Genomic DNA, 27692 nt, shown 5'->3' with positions numbered 1-27692 from the left:
CTCTATTTTTATATAAAAAAAATAACAGTATTATTCTGGTTTACCTTATCTTAAGATTCCTAGGCAGTGTCAATATATAAGTGGATGGCTGCCTTGTCTGAAACAATGGATAAAATGACATACAAACACAAAATGGAAACTACTTTATTACTGAGCAAAAAAGTATTCATAAAATTGAATCAAAGAAATGAACAAACAAATTGGAATGTTTTTGCGCCAAATTAAAAGCTTAAAATTAACAAAGCTTTTATGATACTTCCACTGAAGCTGAACAAACAAGTAGTCACTATAGGTTGAAATTTCTTAAATAATAGTATTACAAAATTAATTTGGACTACTGTAACTAGATATATTGGCTGTTTACAAAAAGAGAGAGAGAGATTTAAATGAGATTACTATGCAAAATTAAAAAAAAAAAAAAAAAAAGACTGCACAATGAAAAACTAAAAACACAACATAAATATTGTACAAAATGTTTTTATGGAAAAGACAGTGAGTTTAAAAAGCACTGTGTGATAACAATACAAGACAGAAATGTAACTTGTGAGCATGTCCTTCTAAAAAGTTGAACTAGATACAATGAACTCTTTGTGACATTGAGTGTAATGCTGGCCAGATATCCTCCTCAAATTTCAAACTCAAAAAATATTGAATCAATAAAATATATGCACAAACAGTATCAATATACCGGTATATGGCAAATAAAGGTAATACAAAATTGTAATATCATATATAGGAAATTTTAAAATAAATTTTGTATTAGAAAATATAATCATTAAAAGCAAAAAAGACAAACGCAACAATAACTGTAATATATATACATTTCTAGTCTACATAAATATATATATATGTCATGTAAATCACTGGCTTCCATAAATCTACCTAGCATAGTCCATTGGAAGAACAAAAAATATGTAAAGCTGAAGTAAATACTGAGTGGAAGACAACTTGTCTACTTTCTTCAGTAGTGGAAGACAACTTGTCAACTTTCTTCACTAGTGGAAGAATAGTTTGCATTTATTTTAATGCTGTTAATATTTGATACACAAACAAACATTATTTTAACAAATTGCATAACGATCACAACATACAACCACAATAAAAGAAAAAAAAATCCATTCTATAATTAAAATATACAACTACAATCAAAGCACTTAATCATCTTCTTTTTTGAAGTAACGTCTGTATTATATAAGATAAGATTAAGTTTCTTCACAACACAAAAGTGACTATTGAGACAGATTTAAACAATGCCATCCTTTTTAAAAGGAACTTATCTAATAAAGATTAAAAAGTAGGATAATACATTCAGGGAGCAATCTATGGTTTATGCACCACAAATACAAAAGCTAGTGTCAGTGGTAAAATAGTCACCTTATTGTATTTCATTATGTTTTATATGAATTTGTGAACAGAGAGCCTGGAAGTAGGAACATGTGAACACTAGTTGTGAGATGAACAGAGAGCCTGGAAGTAGGAACATGTGAACACTAGTTGTGAGATGAACAGAGAGCCTGGAAGTAGGAACATGTGAACACTAGTTGTGAGATGAACAGAGAGCCTGGAAGTAGGAACATGTGAACACTAGTTGTGAGATGAACAGAGAGCCTGGAAGTAGGAACATGTGAACACTAGTTGTGAGATGAACAGAGAGCCTGGAAGTAGGAACATGTGAACACTAGTTGTGAGATGAACAGAAGTGCAAACAAAAGAAGAATGAGGTTAACAAGTTACTAAAAAATTGACCCAAGAGTCAGTCCAGATTTAATTGATTTAACTTAGGAGCCATGTAGAGGGTCAGTTAAGACTGTAATAAGTCATCTAAGATTCATGTAGATTGAAGTCAATGTATTCATACATGGATTAAACATATTGATTATGCCAATTATGTGTCATATTCATTTGGTGGATTTGCATCTATTGTACTAAGCATATATGTATTGTGTTTGTAAGAACAAGAGTAATTCAGTGATTTACTATAACTGTCTAAATGTCTAGCAAGTATTATTCTAAATCAACAGTAAAAATCATTCAAATACCTACAAATATACATAAATTAACCCAATGTTACATGAAAACCCATGCACTGACATTCATGTTGTCAAAAAGAATCTTGTCATCAAGTGCTTGTATTTAGGTGTCTGTTGTTTTTTCAGTAATACAATTCAATAGCATTAGTTAGTTCATTGTTAGAAAATGTGTATAGAGAATTAAAAGGATCAGTCTTTCCAAAACAGGATAGTGTCCTGCAGGTGTAAGGGAAAGGAGGAAGACTGTAGATAACGTAAAGAACTTTGAACAGAAGATGGCATGAAGTTATGAAAGAGTTAACATTGCCGTCCCAATGTCCTTTCAACTGGGTAAAAAAAAAAGCTCCAATCATTTGGCATTGTTTGTAAGTTCCTGTGGCTCCAAATATCACAAATTATAAGTTGTAAGTACATTAGCCTGGCTTGGAGGGCTCAAACACTCAAAGATCTTAACATTTAAATTTACACAATAATATCAATCTTGAGGCTTCTAAGATTATGTTAGGCTAGAATATGAGATTTTAAAAAAAAAAGTTACAGAGATAAAACAATACTGTCAGTAACAATTCACTATTTACTACCATAACTCTAAACAGATACAAGAAATAGGCCTAAGTAGAGCATCATGTCATGCTGCCTTTTAGTCTCACTAGAGATTGAGTAAGAAGTCTTCAAAGTCTTAGGATGCTGGAATAGAATCTAAGGTCAGTATCAGCTGATGCTTATCAATGGATGAAGCAGACGGAGAGGCTGGGGTGTTCCCTGATGTGCTGAGTGGAGTGCTGCTGCTCTTCACTGTCAGGTAGTCCCCCTTTCTTCTGGGATGGTGGTGATTGTGCTGGTCTAAATGCTGCGGGCATCCATAAGGGATGTTATTGTTTGAGTGTGGCATCTGGTGGCTTTGAAGATGATGATCCTGCCCTGTCAAAGGCTCCAGTTCATGATGAGAAGTGTAGTAGTTCTGGGACTGGCTTTGTTCCCTTGTACTGGTACTAGAGGTAGACACAGTAGAGTCAGAAAAAGCATATACCGTCTTATCCACGTGGCCCCTGGTTCCCTGCATACAGCAGTCACTTGCAGGCCAGTGAAACTGCCCACAGCCACCATTGGGCCCCATGATTCTCAGAAGTGACTGAAAAAAGAATGTTGCATATAGCCACGCAAGACTGACCAACAGAAGCAGAAATGTTCCAAACTTCTGGTAAGCCAGCACTGTTGATGGCATGATTAAAGCCCCAGCTAACATAGTGGTAAACGTAGCCATAGCTACTGGACTGCCCATGCGGCCTACTGAAGTAATGACCCTCATTTCTTTGCCTATATCTGGAGCCAGCCTATACGCAACTCCATAATGTAAGGTGATATCAATTGCCAAGCCCACAGCGATAGTTATGATAACAGACTCTAGAAGATTAAGCTCCCAGTCCATCAGTACCAGAGATGCCAGAGTGACAGAGATGGATGCAGCAACTGCCATAAAGGCATAGATGCTGATTAGGACATTGAGGGTAGTAAAAAAGGAAACAACTGCCACAATGGACAAGGATAATCCAAGAGTCAGGGGTGTTCCCATAGCCAGTGATGACTGCAGGTCATAAAAATGAAGGTCACTTACAAACCACCCTCTTCTCATCCCAGGCGGAGCATAGAGCAACTCATTGTTGACCCACTGATTGACCTTTGAATAAAACGTGTGTGCTTCTTCATATGATGTACTGTAAGAATAATTACTGGCCAACTGGACAAAGTATGCACTAATTTTCCTGTTGCTGAATCGGGGTCCAGGGGAATGGTTATTGTATTGAACACCTGGAGTATGTTGCAGTAAAGAAATATAAACAGACAAGCAATCCATCAGTTTATCAGCAGGTATGGGAAATCCAGTCCTGTTACAGCATTCAACATCTCCAACCTGTAAATTACTACAGTCCTGGGCCATAAACTCTTTGAAAAATCTTTCAAAGAAACAATCAGTGTAAGAGGACATGTGTAAGTAAAAATCTGTGTGACGAATCCGAGCACAAAACTGTAAAATCCACTTCTGGGCCTCTGGGGATGTAATGTTGAACTCCGGATCAAAGGTGAGGGAACCTTTGTTGCTAGGATTCAATGGATCACCATTATCTTTAGCCAAAACTCCCCATACCACACTTACAAAAAATTGTTGTCGGTCCTCATTGTTTTTGTTCGACTCAAAACGAAACTGTTTGCCAACCTGTAGGTCATAGCGTTCTAGTAAATGGTCAGAAGAAAAGACTTGAAATTTGTCAGAGGTTGGGAGTTTTAGTCGAGGATAAAAAAATATTATCACAATACTACCAATCCAAAAAATTGAAAACATTATTAACCACACAAAGCGAAACTTGATAACAAGGCACGGAAGTATTTTCTCAAAGAATATTCTAGACCAATCACATATCCAATAGTAAAGTCTATAGGGAAACTTGCATAAACAATACAATATAGAATACTTTTTATTGTTCATATTCGTGAAGCATCGCAGCCATTTCTCTTCAAGCATTATAGACGCTGGCAGCCATGTTAGTGTCAAAACAAAATTCATCACAATACAGGTGCCTGCAAACACACTAAAGCAACGAATGGCTGTGATGTCACTGATGTAGTTGGCATAAAATGCTGACGCTGTGGTGAGGCTGGTGACTAGCATTGACATGACTGCATGTCGAAGTGTATCCAGGACAAGCTTCTCCAAGACTCCATTGTTTTTTTCAGATTTGGCCAACCGCCACACCTTGCAATAGATGAACAGATCATCTGCTCCTATTCCAACCAGGACCACCAAGGTCACCATGTTCATGTAAGGAAAAAATTTGATGTTGAAGACAAAAGTGTACAGGCAATAAGCTATATCCACAGCCCAGAACAAGGAAAGAAAGGCCATTATTGTAATGAAAACAGATGAAGTGTAAAGCCACATCACTATGAATATGGCAGCACAAGCCCCACTCAGCCACATGGAGTCAGAAATCAAATACTCTTCAAACAACAAATACTTGACATTGAATTCTGCAGCTACAATCTTTATGGTTTTATAATCCCTGGGCATGCTATCCAATTCCTTAAAAAGATCCAAAGCACTTTCCCCTGATGAAACTGGTAGAAATAAGGTGGAATATTTCAGAAAGCTCATTGGCTTATTAGACGAAAGTGGCGGTGTCCTTGTGTGCATAAAGTCTGAATCTGTGAGATAATAAAAGATGTGAGCCACAGCATTGTATTTAGTGCACTTAAGGGGGACATCGCTGCACGCTGATGGTGGGTAATTAGTATCAAAGTACCATTCCTCCTGCTCGTTATCACAGTTTATCTTCAATGTACCACTGTGGAAAAATGGAGCACATTCCAGCATTAAGCTCTGAACAGAAGCCACGTCTTCAGCTGTTATATGCTCACAGGAGGCCCTGTCACTCAGGACAGCAATGTAGCTTCCCAGAGTCCAAGCTGTGCAACAAAAGCCATCAACTGGATTTGGAAAACACAAGTCTTCATAGGACTCATAGTGCAAAAAGTAATGGGATTCCATCTCACAAATGGCTTGGATGTCTTCAAAGTTGAATAAACTTCTGCCATGAGTTGATTCAACTACTAGGCGAGGGTAACTTTTATCTGATGAAATAGAAAATAAGCTTTAAAAAACAATAACTATTTAAACAAAACAGTTTTATAATAATTAGAATACATGGGCTTCCCTACTGGACTATAGATAATAACACCGCCCTACAAATACTTAAAAATCTGGACAAAGTCAAGGAAATACTGGTATTGTTCTACATATACTTCAAATCTTGTCCTACTTATATTGTGAGAAAACTAATGATAGACTGACAATATAACTTGCGTCATTGCTTCAAATTTGGTATCAAATTTTCATGTGGCCCACTTTGATGCTTTCAAAAATTTTGTGGCCCATCAAATCAAAAAGGTTGCCTACCCCTGTATTAAAGTATTTATTACATTCTAATTAATTAATTCGTCAGAATTTGTTTGCATTTTCAACATAAGAAAAGACTTGCTAAGAAACCAGGAGCCTCAATGGGAAGGGAGGGAGAATGTTAATCTCTACTTACTACTGACTAATGGGGTTAATACCATGCTACTCCATAACAGAAATGGTGAGTCAGATTGTCACACTCTACATATGCCCACTTCTACTCTTCCACTCTGGAGGCGGCCTACTTTTTCATGCGCCATGCTGTAGCATCCCAAAGGATATATATATTTATAAGCAGTGGGAAATGTATTTAATGGTATTGTGACAGATTTTCTTCAAAAGAGTTATGGAAAAGCAGGTACTATATTTCTATAGGGACAGAGAAAATAGTCAAATTTTCCTTATATTTGAGCATGTTTCTAGAAACTGAAGAAATAGTTGTAATCCTCAAAATTCAGCATGTCTTTAGAACTTGAGGTTAAGTTAGTCTTGAGATAGGCATGCAGGAGTTGAAGTAATGGTTGATTTCCCCTCAAAATTTTAAAGTCTGGTGGACAGAAAGTTAAGCGCCCATGTTTTTGTAGCCACACTTCATCAGGGTGTCATGTAGCCACACTTCATCAGGATGTCATGTAGCCACACTTTATCAGGATGTCATGTAGCCAGATTAGAAAGACCCAACTTTACTATCCTCCAACAAATGTCTATTAAATAAGGTTCAACACAGTGGCAATCTGAACTCCCATATTAAAAATCCACTGAACTCAAGATCCTTGTTTTAGCAATCAAGTTCTTTACAATTCAGTTGTCTTTCCCCACAAAAACTACTAGCATGGTTTAGCAATCAAGTTCTTTACAATTCAGTTGTCTTTCCCCACAAAGACTACTAACCTGGTACTCCACAGAAGATGTTTGCATTGGTCTTATTGTGCATATTTGACCTCCATCTTGTGTGCTTCTTGTCAGTATTATTATTAAAAGATGTTCGCTTAGGCTTTTTCTTGACAGTTGATGAAGGTCTATTGTCTGTCACTTTAGACTCTGGTAAAAGGTTAGTTTGGTTTCCAACATTCTGTCGTAAATTAGCAAAAGTTACTAAACGATCTGCTAGCTCAGTTCCTCTAGGCTCAAAACCCTGTTTAAAAAAATGTTAAAAACATCTTAAACTCAACATTCAATTATATTAACATACACATCATTTTTACAGATTAATAATTGTATAATGTCACCAAGACTCATCTCTATCTAGCAGAGAAGCAAAAGTGAATGAGTTGAAGTTGGGGATTTTCTTTTTTTTAGCACTAAAATAAAAATAATAATAAATTTCAATAATATATATTTATACATATGATAAATTATAACATTTTTTTTAAAAAGGTTCTGCAGAAATTCCAATTTTACAAATTTTATGCTATGGCTATGATAGGTTTTGCCCTTAAAATATCTAGACTAAGACCCAAAAAAGTTTTAAATTAATACTAAAATGTTCTCCCAGCTTCAAAACCTTTTAGTAAATAGTAATATGCCACCAATAACTAATTAAATTTGCTAGTAAACTGTAAAATAATCTAATGTCAAGAATTATTTGACAACTTACTGCTATAGGATCATCAAAGTCAATCCTACTTCCCAGGGTGATAGTCAAGACAAGGCAGGTTGTGACAACTGTTAACACCACTAGTATTATGATATAGGGATAGTGAGCCAAAATCCTTGCGTACCTCAAAACAAACAAACAAGAAAAAGTATTTATAAAAATATTCCGTAACACTTGAAAATAAGAATAAATGTGTACAAATTAAAGTAAAAAAAGACATTGAAAATGTTAAGAAATAAATATACCCTTCCAATGTACCGGTACTTCTCCTGCATTTATCAATTTCCTTCTTTACGCTTCCATTTTCCCAGCTTGTTGTTCATGGTTTATTACCAGAATCTAATATAACAAAGTGATTTTTTATATTTGGAACCCGAGCAATGCATCTCAGCCATGGGTGGAAACGGGCATTAGAGAACATGATTATGCCTACAGGGAGTCAAAACAACCCCAGCTGGGGTACCCAAAGACTGAGTCCATTACACAAGCAAGGATGGAATAAAGCCCTTTATGTTAATATCCACACACCATTCTTCAAGGGGCCATTTTTATGGAAGACACCTGCACTGGTGATGTGGTACAGAGAATGAATTTGGAGGAGTTTCCCCTGTGTGCTCATCCTTTGGCCTCACTTTTAACCTGAAGGCCTTGGGCATTGGGATAGGAACCAACAGCAATAGGGATGTAAAAATGTACATCTGTTTAGACCTTTCCCAGACAGACGTTTGTTCAAACAGGCAGATGGAGGCAAGCTTCCCTAGACCTTGAGTTCCAAGAGTCTTAGACTCCACTCTTAGGACAAGCTTCCCTAGACCTTGAGTTCCAAGAGTCTTAGACTCCACTCTTAGGACAAGCTTCCCTAGACCTTGAGTTCCAAGAGTCTTAGACTCCACTCTTAGGACAGTCACCAAGAATAAGAAAAATATATTTCAAAAAAGCAAGAAAAGCTAAAAAAAAATAAATAATAAAAAACCCATTATAATCCAGTATCAATTAAATTAAAACAACCTCTACATCACAAAAGGTTTCAAGGAATCAAAGAAATGAGTTCGGGGATCCAATCTGCCAGTGTTGATAACATGCACTTCTTTGTTTAATATGGGGCAAAGGGACTAAAAATGTCAAACATTTACAGCACCCAACTCCACTTTTTAATTTACTTATGATTCCTAAATTTTCTTAATTTGATGTAGAACTTCCCAACATGCTGCATTGTAGATTAGAAAAAAAACAACTTTTTAGCATCCTCCGATTGATCGACCTTCACCACACACTTTTCAGCTTTTAATTCTATAGCATCGCTGGTTAGTTTTGACCTTTTCTTTTTGTATCCTTTAATTATAAGAAAAAACTCTAGATCTATTTTTTTATATTATTAGGATAGTTGTTTTTTTTATATTTAGACTGCATCTGAAAGGTAAGGCATATTTGTAAAAAGTAGACGTAAGGGAAAAAAATGGCTTTAAAAATACAGAATTTGTGTGCTATTCTTTTAATACAAAGGTTTAAAAGAAAGCTTGTATTTTTTCACTAATCGCTGTGGTCAGGCTCCAAATCTGTCAAAACCAGTTCTTAGTAAGCACTCAGGAGGTAAAAGGAACCTATGTACGAGATTTCATGCAAATCCATGCAAAAGTTGAAGACATCTCTTCATCAATCCATCAAGCATCTTTCGTTAGCTCAATACTTGCCAACATATAGTCAATATGTTAATTGTCCCACAAGGCACGATAAAACTTTGGATATGTGTTATAGCAACATAAAAATGGCATACACATCTCAATCATTATTCCCCCTCGGAGAGTCGGACCACACAATGATCAATCTTACACCCACGTACAAACCGGTTTTAAAAACAACAAAACCTGAAGTACAGTCCATCCAGTCATGGTCTGACGACGCTGTTTTACAGCTACAAAGTTGTCTGGAGCAAACAGATTGGGACATGTTTGTAAACAACTGCGCTGACATAGATGAACTTACCACAACCATTAATTCATACATCCAGTTCTGTGAAAACATGATTGTACCAAAGAAGAAAATTAAAAACATTCAGTAATAATAGACCCTGGATGACCAAAGAAATAAAGGAAGCGATTCTATACAAAAAAAAAGAATGTTCAAGAGCAGTTCAAGGCTTTAGATAGAAATTATTTGAAGGAAAAGAGAGATTCAAGGAAAAAATTGAAAGCTCTTTCAAGAAAAATAACTCTAAAGCTTGTTGGAGTGGCTTGAAACAAATTACTGGCTACATACCTAAGCACAAACCAATGTGTGTCGCTGACAATAACAAATTTGTCAATGAATTAAATGATTTCTACAGCCGATTTGACTGCCACAACTTTGAGAAAGACCATCATGATTCATTGGCATCGTTTGAAAACAGCAATCTAAACCAATCTCAAGAACTGTGTAATAAACAAGAAGTGACTAAAATATTTAAACAAGTAAACACTGCCAAAGCCTCGGGACCTGACAAATTAAATGGAAAACGTGTAAATCTATGTGCGGAACAACTGGCTTATATCTTTTGTGTTATATTCAACAAGCCCTCACAAAATACCTTACGTATGAAAGACATCTCACATAATTCCAGTACCCAAAAAGAAGATCATTGCTTCCAACAATGACCTACATCCCGTTGCACTTACATCAATTCCAATGAAGTGCTTGGAGAAAATAATTTTGAAACATCTACTGAAAGAAGTTGAAAAACGTCTTGACCCGCACCAGTTCGCTTACAAACCGTCAAGAAGTTCAGAAGATGCAATACTATTCATGCTGAATTGTCTATACCATCATCTTGATACTCAGAGACACTAAGCCAGAGTATTATTCGTAGATTTTTCATCCACATTCAAAAGCATCCAACTACATCACATGATACAAAAACTATCTGAATTGAACGTTAGCAAAAACATACAAGCTCAGATTCTAAACTTTCTTATCATCAAATGCCCACAATATGTAAAAGTGAAGGGGCATGTGTCATGCACAAGAGAGCTTAGCACTGGAGCATTGCAGTGGTGCGTCCTGTCACCATTATTGTATACCACATACACAAATGACATTCAGAGCTTATCATAAAATTTGCTGGCCTTATTGCAGGTGATGAAAATCTGTACCATTCAACAATTAACACCTTTTACCAATGGTGTATAGATAACTTTCTAATTTTAAATGTTCAGAAAACTAAAAAAATGATTATTGATTGTAGGAATTGCAGAAATTCAGATAAACAACCAAACCATAGAACAAGTACAAGAATATAAATACCTAGGTACAACTATCAACAACAAACTGAAATGGAGCGAAACCTGTCAAAACCTTTACACAAAAATTCACCAACAACTCTTCTATCTCAGAAAGCTAAGAAAATTTAACATCGACAAAACAATAGTTAAACTTTTCTATACAGCAACCATCAGCAGTCTAATTAACTTTGCCATAACATGCTGGTATGGTAATACTTTACTGGCACAAAGACTTAGACTAAATAGACTAATTAAAAAAGCATTGTATATCACGTGAACACAACTACCATCTCTTAAAGAGCTTTTTCATGAAAGATGCCTTTCCAAAACATGATTCTTAAAGACAACCTGCACCCATTAAACCACTGTTACATAAGATCTGAATTAAGTGGTCATCTCCTTTCCATTAGGACTTCTTCTTCTTCTTCTAGCCAGCTTTATTGCTGCTGAGCAGTGAGCTCTTTTGCAGACTGTGCCAAGGAAAAAAAGTGTGCTGTTTTCTTCAGTTGTTCAGCACTGCCGTACAGGGTGTTGGTTATGTTGGGCTTCCATTAGGACTAAAACAGAAAGATTTTAAAACTCCTTTTTCACACTTTCGGTCAGAGTGTTACAAGATCATTTGTCGTCGCCAAGAACTACATAGAAGTCAAATTCATAAAGCACTTGTTGTGAATGTGTATGTGTTTCATGTGTGAATGACGTTCGAATTTTTCATCTATATTGTTATTGTACAGTAGTTATCTTATCTTCTTCTTATCTTATATAATAAAGACGTTACTTCAAAAAAGAAGATGATTACGTCCTACGCGTCATACATTTAGTCATGCATATTAACCAATGACTTAAGTTCTGCCAAGTCACTGGTTTTTCTGGCTAGCTCAGGCAACCCATTCCATGCTCTAATAGCACAAGGGAAGATGGAGCATTAGTACAAATTTGTCCTATCATATGGGACGAGGAATGTGCTTTTATCTTTGTGTCTTTCAGAGTATTTTATTAAATTTTGTTTTTGTATTTGAAGATTATAGTTCAGTGTTTTATGTATAATTGCTACTTTACTTTTGAGCCTTCTGTCCTGAAGGCTTTCTAAATTTAGTGATTTTACTAAAGGTGTTACTAAACTCTAGTTAAGTGTGAATATTTGTTTGTTATGAATCTCACTGCTCTATTTTGTGTCTGTTCCAGTTTCTTAATGTTATCTTGAGTTGAGGGGTCCCAAACAGAGGATGCATATTCTATTATTGGCCTAACCAAGGTTAAATATAAATAACATTTTAGTTTTATGTTCTTATTTGATTTATAGAAATTTCTTTTAATAAATCCTAATGATTTGTTTGATTTTTTTATAGTTTCATCAATATGTGGATTCCATGACAATTTTTCATTTATTATAACACCTATGTATTTTGCGTTTTTAGTCTGTGTTACTGGTTTGCCATGAATAAGATAAGTGGAATTAATTTGTTTTAGTTTTTTTGTTACTCTTAACAACTGACATTTTTCTGGGTGGAAAGACATGCTCCAATTTGATTCCCATTTCTGTAATTCATCTAATTCTCTTTGTAAAATATCTGTGTCTTGTGTTGTTTTTATTGTTCTATATATTATGCAATCGTCTGCAAATAATCTGATTTTTGTTCCTGAGGTAATGCAATTTGGTAAATCATTTATGTAAAATAAGAAAAGTAGTTGACCTAAGACAGTTCCTTGAGGTACACCTGAGTTTACTGTTATAGGTGTTGATTTAGAGCCATTTATTATTACAGTTTGTTCTCTCCCTATCAGAAAATCTTTAATCCACTGATGCAATGGACCATTAATGCTGAAATATTTTAATCTTTTAAGCAAACTATGGTGGTGAACTTTGTCAAAAGCCTTGGAAACATCTAGTAAGATAGCATCTATTTGATCACTATTATCTAAACTCTAAACCTTTTGAAAAGTCATCAATTAGTCCTTTTAGTTGTGTTTCACATGATCTATATTTCCTAAAGCCATGTTGGTATGGGGTTACGCTGAGGTTGTCAATTGTAGTCAAACTGAATTTCCATTTGATTGGATCAATAAAAATTATCTTATCTTATTTTGTGCTTATAATATATATTTATATAATTATAATACATTAATTTTAATAATACAATTATTCTGGCAAAAAGTTTACTATTTATAGGCTACATGTTATTTAGTAACTTATTATTTAAACACAAATTGTGTTATTTCACCACACACACACACACACAAAACGACAATGTTACACTTTACAAAACACACACACACGCACAAAATGACAATGTTACACTTTACACTAAGTCCAAATCACAATACACAAAATAAGCAACAGTAAAATTTAAAGCTTTATTTCACTGAATGAAGAACGAAAGTCTACAGTTTAAGACACCGAACAATTGATAGTACACAATCTCACTTGATTTCACATTATGTAAACAAACACTAGGGACAACATTCTATCTATTAATATAATTTAATTTATTATATTTACGACAATAGTGTCAATAGTCATACAGAGTCATAGACTATTTATTTAATAAAAGTCAATAATATCATCACTATCATTATAAATATAAACCTAGACTTACCATCTGCACATTTTGTTTAGTTCCAAACATAAGTGTATATATCAATTATACAGCCACCACTAAGAGTCTAAGATCTAGATCTAGATATAAAATATGAGTCTATGGCTATGTTTTGATAAATTACTAGATTTAGAACTAGATCTAGATTCTAGAAACTTGTCTAGATTTAGATTAGTAAGATAAGGCAAGGATAATCATAATAATTGATAATATGAAATATATTTTATATATCACTTATGACATGATTGATAATTGATAAACTGCATCATAAATGATCATAATAGGCTTATAAGGCGATAAGGCAATAATAAGGGATGGGCACTCTAGATCTAGTAATAGTAGTTTAATAAGTTATACTTTTACTGAACTTTACTCTGTCTGACTGAGTCTAATTTAAACGACTCTAGTACTAGATCTAGATTAGATCTACTACTAGTACTACTAATTTACTACTATTACTATCTATTCTAACTACTCTTAGTAACACTTAGTTACTCTAGATCTAGATTGACTACATCTAGAATCTAGATCTAGATTCTTAGACTGTCACTGTAGTAGTGTTACTGTAGTGTAGTAGACTTACTAGCGCCTAGAGTCTAGAACTAGATCTATATAGTATATCTAGATTAGATAATAGAGTAGAGTCTCTATTCTATTCTATATATTTTTTTATATTGTACTAGACTTAACTAGACCTACGCCTACACTCTAACTCTAACGTAGATCTAGAATTCCTAGATATGTCAAAAATTAATCGAAGTGTGCACTTGTTTGAACCATGTTTGAACCATTGATATCTATAGATCTAGATCTTTCGTTTCCGTATCACTAATAATGTTACAATTTTTAGTAAAATAAGTTTCGATATGGAGTTATGGTTCATACTATGGATCTAATATAAGGCTTGTCTTCGAGTCCGAAGATTAGTGAGGAGTGCAGTAGGCTCCTATTTCCCGTGGCCGCGCAGCCCCAGCTGTGACCTACATATTTTGCCACATCCATGACAAGCATAACCATTGCATTGTCCGCAGGTGGTCGATTTAGATTTTAGATCTATATATAATCTAGATCTTGGTCTATGGTTCATACATTTTATACAAACTCGAGAACATCATACTAGTCTCATAGAATAGTATACATAGGGGGGCCTACTAGTCGACCGGCGACGTAGCATACGCCGCTATTTTGCAGGGCCGGCCTTAGGCCACTGCAACCTATGCGATGTAGGCGGTGGGCCTCGCACTGTCATAGGACCAGCCCTAATTTAATTCTAGGTGTATAAATTATTCCCGCGGCCTCCTGTCGATTTACCAGCAGTCCTAGCTAGAAATCTCCTGAAATTGCCAAGTAGGCCTATACGAAAAAGTCCTGGAAATATCCGGAAGTTATTAAAATTTTTAGGAAACTCATACAAATCTCCTGAAATATATACACAAAAAATGTCATTTTGGGGTGTCATTCAATATGGAAAACGCCAATCCTACGCGCATTAAAAAAAAAAAAACGACATTATATGCAATACCCGTAATTGTGGAACAGGGCCGCCGCTACCTATTGTGCAATTTTGCATTGCACGCAGGCGGCCGAATTTAGGGGGTGGCCAAATCATTATTCCAAGGCTAATTTTTTTTTAAAATTTTAGTTTAATAAAAATGACACGTACAGAATCAGATCAGTCAACACACAGTTTGTTTCTTCTTAGTCTCTACTTACTACTTAATTACTACTTATAAATATTGTTGTTGTTTGTGTTTAGTCGAATAGCCCGCTCTGTAAGTAGATTAGTCATTAAAAAGTCAAAGTTTTAAACATTTTCACTTTATTTTAAATGGCTGTTAATTAAGCAAGTTAAATATGTCTATATTGTAATAACAGTAATATTGTAAAATACAACCAAATGTTACAAAGATAGTTTGTTTTGAAACAAACTCAAGATCAACTCCTGAAGATGGTCCACTCAGGCAAGTCAAATGTTTCCGTTTTTCCAGCTCAAATATCCAGTTATGAACTGCAAAACTATCAACAGCCACAAGCCAATTTCTGCCAATACAACACAGAAGAGACGTGTAAGTATTGAAACTATTGCCGATATCATCGTCTTGTTAGGCTGACTAACGATATGATACACAGGATGTAGAGATTAAATATTGAATGTTATAATTATAACAATCTTAATATTCATATGTATTCAATAAACTGGTTTTGTAAAGACATAATTCAATGGGAATATGACGTAACTGATGTTATTGAATGACAATCTTATTGATGAGTTTGTAAAGGGCCTATCTCTAATTCAAGTTTATTTCAAGGTCTCATGGAATAACACTGTATCATCCTGTTGCATGTGGCGTTTGCAGGAGCTTTTAGCATGTATACTATAGCATACAGCGCCGATTACTAAATGTTTAAAATTACGTTCGAGTTATTTACATACTAAATGCATTTCTTTCTCTTTTAAAATAAAAGTTATCATTGTATTTATAAAATAAGTATCTTGTTGAACAGTAGGCCTAAATACTTAATTTAGTATTAGCCTACATATATTTTATATCATTATTTTCGAAAAAAAAAAACACATTTGGATATACAAATTAAAATATACAGAAAAATCACCTCCCATATATATTAATATAATCTCCCCTGTTTTTTTTTTTTTTTTTTTTGTTGTTGTTTTTACAATCAATCTCTCTACATAATTCTCTTCTTCGCTCAACAGTTGGGACGAGCAAGAAGTAAAGGAAAGATCACTCTCTTATTTCTGCGGATAGTCACCCCACGAAAAAACAAGAAAAGGATGGGGGGGGGGGGGGCGGGGGGGGGGGAACAAGTGGATATTCACACGTCGCTACGGATGGCTGCGCGGTGGGCTGTCAAATCATGCCCACTTCCATCCCTCTTCGTCCTGCGGTAGGTTTGGACTAAGAAGTAAACTATCTTCAACTCTGAAGGAACATCCGAAACATGTAAAACATTTTACAAACAAACATTTTACAAACACTAAATAGCAGCGCTAGACTTGACCATTGTGACCAAGAAATCATGGAAAGAGAACAAGTAATCTGCTATGTATATTCACCTGTCACTAAGTAGCAGGGCCGGACTTAAGCATTGTGCTTAGTTAGACTTAATGCGTGAGTACCTTGTTGAGTGTATTACGACTGCAAGTTCGGTACATGAACATCACGTTACAAGATTGAACAAGTACTAAACAGGAACACAGACTCAATGACCAAGCTGACTCAAGATGAACTTCAAACAAACGTTTATTACAGAATGGGCCACAGTCTAGTCTGTAACTAATAAACTATAAAATGTATGTTCACCGTCAGTCTAATAAAAAGCGCAACCCAACTAACTAAACTAGCTATCTAACAGTGTATACTGTGCATGGCTATTGATCCTGATCTAAAGCAGTGATGCTCAACCATATTCGGCCGGCGGGCCATTTTCATTTCTTATTCTCGTGTCGTTGGACATCACTGTATTAGGTGCTTTAGGTCTGAAACCACATTAAAAGTCACCTAGACTTTTTTCTGCATACTTTCCAAGTCTATTAGTAGTTATACAAGACAGAAATTCCTCTGTAATTACAACACTTTAGTTTGGATCCTTCTGACTTCTACATCATAGAAATTTTTTAAAATCATTCCAATAATGCAAAATTCATTGTTTTCACATTTGATCGACTCAATGACTAAACTTCACCGTGAAAGAGAACATGTTTACATTCGGAGATGGAAAACTCTGAATCCAAACTTCCCATGTCTTGCGGCTAAGCACTAACATGGGAAAGGCTTCGGGTATCATATTTGAGGCAAATAAGGAGCCCGTGACACTAAAGCAGCTTCCAACACGCACACAGTGTACCCTGGCAGAGCCTACGACTGAAGGCGGTCACTGTGTCCATGTAGCTATGAATGTTTACATTTAAACACTAGATTTATGTTTTTGGTCTTGTGTATCCTTCAGACTTTGGGATCACGTGAATAAACTTCACATTTTCTTTGGATCTTTATAAACAACTCTCCACATTTGACTAGAGCTATAGGTAGGAAGCATGCAAAGAAGTTGAACATGATCTGCCTCAAAAAGTAAAAGGTCAAGACAAGGTCAAGACAAGGTATCCGACACAGTGGTCTTAAAAAGTGACGGTCTTCATAACATCCACAAAACCCTTATTCAGTAACAATGGCGACGGGTAAGCCACATAGAATAGAATACTCCTTTACGTCCAGCTAACGGATGGGGCAGTGGATGTGAAGGTTGTCTGTTTCTTTGGCCAACGGTTAAAGAGCAGGTTGTCATGTGGCCAGCACAACGACCAAGCGCATTTACTTTCCCCTATTACTAGTAAAGTCAGGTACCCATTAGAGTTGGATGGATTCAGAGGTGCCCTAAAGGAGGGCAATGCTGAAACGTTTATGAAACACTTTTACATATTATAGAAACGTATTCACTAGACAATACTTTTATTATTCCTTTTTGTCGCGCAGTCAATCACTCGGACAGAGGATGGTGACAGACAAACTACTGGTTATTACATGTGTGCTGTGATTTCCTGTACAAGTAAGTAGGATTGTTAAGAAATTTTGAAAAATTACATTGTTTTTTATATATCGGCTTGAGTACTGAGGTAAAAGAGAACATCTATTTATATATATGATTCTCTTCTTCCCTCAATAGTTTGGACGAGAAGAAGAAGTAAACGAAAGATCACTCTCTTATTTTTGCAATTTTTTTTTTAAGCTTTCAAAAGATTTTAATAATTTCCGGATATTTCCATGACGTTTTCGTATATTTTGTTATAAGTTATAAAATGGTTGTTGTGACACGATTACTGTGTGGTCAACCGTGACACACGGTCAAGTGTTGGGTATCGAGAGATAGGGGACTTGGGGGGAAGTGACGAGTGTGTAAACAAGAAGAGAGGAAGTCAGCGAGTGAAGTTGGGTGTCTGTATATAACGTTGGCGTGTATATATGTTTTGTTAAAATGTTCCACAATTAAAGGGCGCTGTAAACATAAAAAGGACTTGTTTCTTCACAATGGTTTAATTTAATAATTTACACATAGAATTAGCGCGGGTCCTTTGAAAGTGCGGGGCACGCTGAGGTCACATAGGGGCCTAAGGCTGGCCCTGTGGGTTTATGACACCCGCTACGCCGTTGTTCGGCTAGTAAAACTATATTTTTTATCCTTTGAAACTTTCCAGTGGTATTATTAGTGGTATTATCAGAAAGAAATTAATTTAAATTAAATTAATGTAAATATTAGATCTAGATCGGAGGCGCGGTGGCTGAGCGGTAAAGCGCTTGGCTTCCGAATCGGTCCCGGGGTTCAAAACCTGGTAAAGACAGATTTTCATTTCGGGGACTTCGGGTGCCTCTGTATCCACCCAGCTCTGATGGGTACCTGACATTAGTTGGGGAAACGTAAAGGCGGTTGGTCGTTGTGCTGGCCACATGACACCCTCGTTAACCGTAGGCCACAGAAACAGATGACCTTTACATCATCTGTCCTATAGATCGCAAGGTCTGAGAGAGGAACTAGATCTAGATCCGCGGGATCCTAATAATAAATGTTATTGAGTATATTTTTTTGGTTTCATTTTTTTGGCCCGGCACACCTCGATAATTGCGTGGGCACCTCTGCTTATATATAGATCTATATTTAATCATTAATTGACATGAACAAAATAATATTTTTTTAAAATACTTTTTCTGCTACAGAGGTGAATACCTTGTTTACGCTATCGTTTCGATAGGATCAAACTGTAACTTCAGAGGCGGTGACCACATCAACAACTTTGTCTTCCATAGCAAGAAAAATGAAAATAACCCAGTTCCCAGATAGGTCTCTACATAAACCGATGATCTACGACATTCCCACTAGCCCCCCCCCCCCCCCCGCCAACTTACTCAGGAACCTGTTCAGTTAGTACAGGTATACTTGCCTTAATGTTTTGTTAAAAGAATGTTGAAGAAGCTCTGATAAGGTGTTTTGAAGTTTGTGAAGCAGTATATAAGATTAATTGTAATCGATTTCATCGAAGACTAAGATTAAGGCTGCTTAATTGATCCTTATGGAAATTTGTTGTGGTTACAAGGACTCTTTTCTTTTAGGGAGCAACCTCATTAGGTCTGGTTGGGAATTGTCCAGTGGCAAGAACTGTTTGGCTTTTCCCAGCTACCCCCCTCCCCCAACAGTTCTATGAAAGAGATTAAAATCTTTAGATGATTAGACCATAGCGCATTGCAGAGCGATATAGCATTGAAGAATTATAATTCATGATTCTGATTCAAAAAGTACACTATTGAATATATGTGGTGATCTATACAGACAAGGTGAGAGGGGAAAAGTAAATAACATTAATATCCTTTATCATCCTAATTAAAGAGATGTACCCACAAAATTTAATGTCCATTTGTAAGTGCAGTCTAGCTCGTGGGAGTCTTTCTTAACTAACGATTGTGCTAAATACTTTCTTTAAGCTGATAATTGTCATAAATTATGTATCTTTTTGTAAAGGTTTAAACACAAATTTACTCGAAACAAGATTACAAAGAGAGTTTGTGTTACACAAACTCAGAGGCGGCCCCCGTCGAAGTCGGATCCCTGTCGGATCTGCATATTCGCAAATAATATTCAAGAGGTGATTTAATTTTGATGGTCAAAAGTAATAATGTTTCAAAGATTCATTAGCCGTAAATTTAAATTTAAATTAAATAAAAAAAAGTAGATTAGTTTTAGTATATTAAAACATTGCAATATTGATCAAAACGTTTGGAAATGAAAATCTACACTTTTTTTTACACTTTAAGTTTAGAAATTGAAATTCTACATCTTAATCTAATCTATTTTAGTCTTAACTAGATCTAGAAATTGTAGATCAAGACTCTAAAATAATTTTAATTAGAATATAAATCCAGATCTAGATATACTGTAATAAAAATCTAGATCTAGTTTGAAAAATCTAGATTAGATCTAAATCAAGATATCATTCCTTTTTTAAACGCGAGTCACATAACGAGGCTTAATAAACATTACTATACCGAGTTCTTTTTTCCTTTCATTTGAAGAATTAATTCCATATAACGTCAGAGGGAAAAAAAAAAACACTACGTCACACGGCCTAGCTAGACTAAAAATCGCCTTCATCGATACGAGCCATTTATCGAGTGTTCATTGACTTTGGTGCACCGAGTGCGTTCTTTAAGCATTTCATTTAAAGAATTCATTCCATATGACGTCAAAGAAAAAAAAACACTACGTCACACGGCCTAGCTAGAATAAAAATCGCCTTCATCATTACGAGCCATTTATCGAGTGTTCATAGACTTTGGTGCACCGAGTGCGTTTTTTTAGCATTTCATTTAAAGAATTCATTCCATATGACGTCAAAGGAAAAAAAACATTACGTCACACGGCTTAGTTAGACTAAAATATGTTTTCATCAATACGAGCAATTTTCGAGGGTTAATAGACATTGGTGCACCGAGTGCGTTCTTTTAGCATTACATTTAAAGAGTCATTCATATGACGTCAAAGAAAAAAAATTCCATTACCTCACAATAGGCTAGTAGGCCTACCGGTACCATAAAAAAATGTCTTTATTTACACGAGATATTTAACGAGGGTTCATAGACATTGGTGCACTGAGTTCTAATAGAATTTATTTAAAGAGGATCAAAGCCGCATTGTTTTTGCGTTTTGTCTGTCAGTCGGTCTGTCCGTCATCTTGATATAAAAAAAAACAACAACTAAAAGTTATTAAAAATTGATTAACCTTTATTTTACGTTTCAAAACATCGCAATAATTTTTAGGTATGAGCACAATTGAAAAGTTTATATAATAGATTGTTCCGGATGTTTGTATAAATAGTAAAAGAAAAAGAGAATTATAGATAAATGTAATACCGTTAATTAAATTTTTTGGATGGTCTCGTATAAAAATTAGATGTACTACAACCATGTGGAGAGATTTTCATACCTTACTTTGGTGTTTGGATTCTGTTTTCCTTAAAAATCGGAACATAATATTAACGATAATTAGATTTTTTAATGTTTTAGGTAGAAAGTTAAATGTACTGTAAGAGAGTAGTGAGTTAAAATATTTTTCATAAAAATCCGTAAAAACATTATTTCGTAAATGAGAAGATTATTTGTTTATTAATTAGAAGAAGGAGTTCAAACAATTATTTGGCGTTAGTAGATTTTTTAAAAAATTCGGAACTTTCTGGCGACGATTTGTAAGAAACAAAATCCGGAACATTCTTTATCGATTACAAAACTTCTTTGTTATGTTTCAGCAAGAAAATTAAATGTCTAAAAAGTAATGTTCAGTAACCAATTCTAGTAAATTACTTTTTTTAAAGCCCTGAACAACCTATTGTCGATATTTTTAAAATTTGTTTAAAGATGAAAATACGGAACAATTTGATATTGATAACCAAATTATAGTGACACATTGTCAAATAATATAAGTGTAATATTAGTAAATTATGCGATTTCAAACAATCATTAGGCATAATTCATGTTTTATAAAACAATATCCGGAACATTTTTACACTTAATGAAATATAAGTCAGTATAGAGATTTTGATTTAGCATTAATATGCTATTTACATAAAAAACGGAACAACATATTATTGATAATGTGTTTTTGCAACGTTTAAGCATGGAAATGGAATGTAATATAAATTAGAAGAGCAAACAAACATTTGTTGGGGTTAATTAGTTTTGCACCAAAAAATCCGGAACAATCAATTTTTAGATAATTTAAACTATTGAGATGTTACGGGAGGAAAATTAAAGGGTTAATCAGATTTTCAATTGCTTTTACAGTTCTAGTTTTTTTAATCTAATCGTGACGGACAGACCGACCAACAGACAAAACGCACAAAAATAATCTTCTTTTATTCGGATGGGGGCACTAAACAAAAAATAAATAAAATCTAATTTTTTTTTAAAGTTTAAGGAATTGGTTTAGCGCCTGGACATGTTGCGACGTTACGCTACTGCACGAAAATCGCTGCATAAAAAGTCCATTAAAAAAATGTGCGTGATATTTACATACAAAGTGCATTATTAGCCTTTATAAACAAACAGAAATGTTTTCTTTTTAATTTTAGCAGCTAGTTGAACAGAAAAAACATCTTTAACTATTATTTATATTTGTTGTAAACATTTCCTGTACATTTTTAAAATATATTTGACTTAGTGATACTGAAAATACACAAAAATCGTCCATCTTTGTTAGCATATTGTAACATTGCCTCCCTTACATTTACGTAATGGTTTTAGAATTGGTGTATTTTTATGAAAAAATCGCTTGCATAATTAATTTTATAAATTAAACGGTTTGCTTTTAGAAAACCAAAAGTAGCCGTTGCACCTAAACTTTTCAAGCCGCATTTAATGATGAAATAATATTTTTCATATCTCTTCTAGTTTTCGAGATCTGAGTGTGACAGACGGACAGACGGATATTTTGCACAAACCTAATGGCGGCTTTTTCCCCTTACGGGGGCCGCTAAAAAACAGTTACTTATTGCACAAAACAAGTTACTGAAAATTTCTTTTGCTTTTAAATGGCCTTATATAAAAAATGTATATAACACAAACCATACTTTGTATCGAAAATTTTTACATGGGGCCGATTACTCCTCACTCCTAACAATAGGCAGAGAAGTTATTTCTCAAATTAATTGAATATGTGCATTATATACTACAACGCACCTCTGCTTGAGAGATAGGAATCTTCAGTCACGTGGCCAGACGACAGCAGGTCACATATCAGGAAGCTATTTCTACTTAATGCCAAGAATTCGCTTGAAGCCAAGCTCAACTGGCAGACATGAACCTGAAACTAATGTCGTCTTGCAAAACGCTTTGAGTGTGGCGCCGAACTTTTGGCTTTGATAGGAACCAAATCATTTCAAGTACAACTATGAACAGTTTCGGATTTATGTAAGTTTTAGAAATTCGAGATATTGGTTCCATGCGATGAACAGTAAAGACTGATCTGAGTCTGACTTTAAAAAAATAATAGAAATAGTCAGCGAACTGTGGACAATTGTCGCTAAGTAACTCTTGTCCGCGGCGAAGTTGACATTATAGACATTCAGTAAGAACGACAGCGACATCTGAAGTCCTCAACGCACTGTTTGTTTTCCTTAGTGTTGAGTATAACCGTGTTAATGTAACACATTTTTCGGCTGAAAAATGACGGTGGACCTCACAGTATCCGCTCTACTGCATAAATCAAAACTTTTGGCTCCTGTGAAGCACTGAGTGTGGAACATTGGATTATGATATAATTATTCTAAAGTGTAGATGTAGAAAAGGGGTCCCTTTTCAAATTGTTCTTCCGTGGGATGATGTGGAAGAAAGGGTTACTCCAAAAAAGTGTGTGAGGTCTGTCGCTTTTCTAGATTTTAGAAGTCCATCACATTCTTACAGTGAATAGGAAGACTAATTCTAGTTATGAAGACTAATTCTAGTTATGAAGACTAATTCTAGTTATGAAGACTAATACTAGTTATGAAGACTGATTCTAGTTATGAAGACCAATTCTAGTTATGAAGACTAATTCTAGTTATGAAGGCTAATTCTAGTTATGAAGACCAATTCTAGTTATGAAGACTAATTCTAGTTATGAAGACTGATTCTAGTTATGAAGACTAATTCTAGTTATGAAGACCAATTCTAGTTATGAAGACCAATTCTAGTTATGACGATCAATTCTAGTTATGAAGACTAATTCTAGTTATGAAGACTAATTCTATTTATGAAGACCAATTCTAGTTATGACGACCAATTCTAGTTATGAAGACTAATTCTAGTTATGAAGACTAATTCTAGTTATGACGACCAATTCTAGTTATGAAGACTAATTCTAGTTATGAAGACTAATTCTAGTTATGAAGACTGATTCTAGTTATGAAGACCAATTCTAGTTATGAAGACTAATTCTAGTTATGAAGACTAATTCTAGTTATGAAGACCAATTCTAGTTATGAAGACTGATTCTAGTTATGAAGACTGATTCTAGTTATGAAGACCAATTCTAGTTATGAAGACTAATTCTAGTTATGAAGACCAATTCTAGTTATGAAGACTAATTCTAGTTATGAAGACTGATTCTAGTTATGAAGACTGATTCTAGTTATGAAGACCAATTCTAGTTATGAAGACCAATTCTAGTTATGAAGACTAATTCTAGTTATGAAGACTGATTCTAGTTATGAAGACTGATTCTAGTTATGAAGACCAATTCTAGTTATGAAGACCAATTCTAGTTATGAAGACCAATTCTAGTTATGACGATCAATTCTAGTTATGAAGACTAATTCTAGTTATGAAGACTAATTCTAGTTATGACGATCAATTCTAGTTATGAAGAATAATTCTAGTTATGAAGACTAATTCTAGTTATGAAGACCAATTCTAGTTATGAAGACCAATTCTAGTTATGAAGACTAATTCTAGTTATGAAGACTAATTCTAGTTATGAAGACCAATTCTAGTTATGACGACCAATTCTAGTTATGAAGACTAATTCAAGTTATGAAGACTAATTCTAGTTATGAAGACTAATTCTAGTTATGACGACCAATTCTAGTTATGAAGACTAATTCTAGTTATGAAAACTAATTCTAGTTATGAAAACTAATTCTAGTTATGAAGACTAATTCTAGTTATGACGACCAATTCTAGTTATGAAGACTAATTCTAGTTATGAAAACTAATTCTAGGTATGAAGACTAATTCTATTTATATTTTTTTAATAGGCCAACGATTCGGTTTTGGTACTGGGGAATTGTGTGAGGGCTCTAAATAACGGAGAAAATGTTGGAGTGCATGAGATGTGTCTCTACATTAATGCTGGATACAAAGTCTTTAAGGAAAACTACAAAATAAATAATGAAACCCAATGGATATATTTATTGTCAAGAAATGCGAAATATCTATAGGAAGACGTGTGTAAGTGTGCGGACAAAATGGCTACTGTATGAGAGGGAGGGGTTTTGGTGAAATGACAAGGATTTATGAGGGAGAGTCTTACAAGATGAAATGAAAAATTATGGGCGGGGGTTTCAAGCAATAAAGCAACATAGAGCTTATAAAATATTTTTATATATCACTGATAAACCGAAGATAGAGATTGTATGTAGGAATGTTTTTAGGGTGGGGGGGGGATAAGTGACACATAAAGAGGGGTGTTCCAATTCAACCAATGGAAGGGCCAAAAGATTATGTGTGTGAATGTGTGTGTGTGTGTGTGTGAGCGGCCGTTATAGTGGAAGTGCTAAACAAAATGGGAAGGAGGGGAGGGGGAGTTTCAGACAAAAATAAAATACGCTTAGAGCCTGGTAAAAAACATCGGGCGTAACCGGTGTGTAAACACTGCAACCTGGTCTTTGTTTCGGTCTACAATTTGATTTTTAAGATTCTGTTTACTCTCTTCAAGCATTACGGTAACATAATCAAAGAAGAGTAAGCGGTATGAAGAATGGCTTGGGGCGACATTAGGAGCCTAATATTTAGGCTAAAGTTATCCGCGGCCAACATTGATAGAAATCTTCAATACAGCCGATAGATATAGAATCTACTTAAGTTAGACAAATAATTTGTTTCTAATGATCTGAGATAAAATGCTAGCAACAATTTAAAATAGCCATATATATATATATATATATATATATATATATATATATCGTCCATCGTGGTTCGATGATGACCACTTTTGTCATCCAGGGGGCTGAGGGCTTTGCACTGGGCTTTTGTGCCTCCTCGTGTGGCTGGTGAGACCTATGTGAGCCCGGAATGTTCGGCTGCACACTGGGCAGGTTATTCCAGCTGGAGCTAGTGTCATTGGCCTTGTTTTTCTTCTCTGGCGCTTTTCTTCTGCCAGCGTTGTTCTCTTTGTCTTCGACAATTTAAAATAGCCACACAACGCAAACCATTACGACGAGAGTTTCACAATTAGTTGTAAAGAATGGAAACTAATCATTATTTAGATGAAAGTGAATCGTGATTCTTAACATAGCAACAAACAAAATCTTTATTGTTAACGATTGTCAACTTACGTTTTGTAACCCATCTTCTGACCACAGAATCATTGTAGTAACTTGGTGAATGACCACGTAACCAATTGGTCACTTATCACCAATGCTGCCATCATCAAACAGCGGGCTGTCAGGGGCCGCTGTTAAATGAGATCTGGTCTACTAAAAAGCCGAGTGTTCGCAGAGTGGCTGTTAGATCTAGATCTAGAGCTGAATCGTCTGAATGGCTCCACCTCTAATGACTTAGTTCCTTTCCCCCCCCCCCCCCCCCCGATTGTCTGCTCTTGCCTTGTTTAGCACTACCACCAACTTTCTTACAACATATAAGAATATCTTTAGTTATGATCACGTAAGTAAAAATAATCTTATAAGGTTATAGTATATCCCTGTGTTACATTTACAGTCTACGCGATAATATGATAAACTACTTATTAATTGCTGTTTTAAATTATGTTCCACTGATATGCATATTAAATTGATTTTTTCTCTTTAAAAATATATAAACTTTTTTTTTGTAAATGTAATACATCAGCAATACATTTCTTAACAAACAATTGCATAAATGTGTTGAAAATATGGTAAATGGCAATCTCCCTTACTAAATAGCCTCCAGTGTTTGTTACTATTAATAGTGTAATGTTGTAAAATTGGTGTATATTTATGAAAAAACTGCTTGCATAGTTGTTTTTAAAATTAAAATTTTCGCTTCCAGAAAACAAAAAAAAGTAGCCATTGCATCAGAACTTTGAAAGGTCTAAAATATCATGATGTCCGATTTGTAATAAAGTTGCATTACAGCCAATGATTTACAAGATGTTTAATCAAACAAATATACGTCCGATTTGAAACGTTTACTTTATCTTTTATTTTTGTCCTCCTGTGTAAAGCTTTGTCCTCATTTGTGTCCTCCTGGTTGCTGTCCCACGACTGATGGAGACAAACCATACGTCAGGGCTAGGGCATATTCAACACAATGACTAGTAACGTAAGAACGGGCTCAAGTCTGTAACACCTACTATACTCGTCTCCGCCCATGATTATTTTGTAAAGATTGTTAGTCTGAGCTGTTTATCAGATAAGTGAAGGAGCCTGGTCTACGACACCACTTAGCATTCCTCTTTAATAAAAAAGGAGGCGGGGGAGGAGAAAAAAATTGAGAGTACGGGGGAGGGGGAGGCGCGCAAGCGTTGCA

The 27692-nt window shown here is 35.0% G+C and overlaps 1 protein-coding gene and 1 long non-coding RNA gene across 4 annotated transcripts; one reads left to right on the top strand and one right to left on the bottom strand.

Moving 5' to 3' along the window:
- Positions 1-130: 130 nt before the first annotated feature.
- On the bottom strand, positions 131-26676 carry LOC106063937 (protein dispatched homolog 1-like). Of its 3 annotated transcripts, none has more exons than XM_013222435.2 (5): positions 14130-14259; positions 13431-13510; positions 7580-7703; positions 6874-7117; positions 131-5657 (listed from the first exon to the last, which is right to left on the bottom strand). In XM_013222435.2, the coding sequence occupies exons 2-5, from the start codon at positions 13439-13441 to the stop codon at positions 2710-2712; spliced, it is 3327 nt and encodes a 1108-aa protein (XP_013077889.2). In that variant the 5' UTR covers positions 13442-13510; positions 14130-14259; the 3' UTR covers positions 131-2709. The 3 variants fall into 3 exon arrangements, with proteins under 3 accessions (XP_013077889.2, XP_055880867.1, XP_055880866.1); XM_056024892.1 differs by having other exon boundaries at positions 14136-14249; XM_056024891.1 differs by lacking the exons at positions 13431-13510; positions 14130-14259 and adding an exon at positions 26522-26676.
- Positions 14361-19320, top strand: LOC106063938 (uncharacterized). The gene is made up of 4 exons (XR_008777109.1): positions 14361-14461; positions 15419-15496; positions 17924-17996; positions 19160-19320. It is a non-coding gene; the product is annotated as an uncharacterized LOC106063938 (long non-coding RNA).
- Positions 26677-27692: the final 1016 nt, after the last annotated feature.

The sequence above is a fragment of the Biomphalaria glabrata genome, chromosome 3 (genome assembly GCF_947242115.1).
Source record: "Biomphalaria glabrata chromosome 3, xgBioGlab47.1, whole genome shotgun sequence".
In the NCBI taxonomy this organism is placed as follows: Eukaryota; Metazoa; Mollusca; class Gastropoda; family Planorbidae; genus Biomphalaria; species Biomphalaria glabrata.
Note: the sequence above shows the minus strand (reverse complement) of the source record. Positions and strands in the feature narration are given on the sequence as shown.

Coding starts and splice junctions, on each gene's coding strand:
- LOC106063937 (XM_056024891.1), bottom strand. Junction 7,118..7,579: donor ACTTTGATGATCCTATAGCA/GTAAGTTGTCAA, acceptor TTTTTTAAACAG/GGTTTTGAGCCTAGAGGAAC. Junction 5,658..6,873: donor CATCTTCTGTGGAGTACCAG/GTTAGTAGTCTT, acceptor CTATTTCATCAG/ATAAAAGTTACCCTCGCCTA.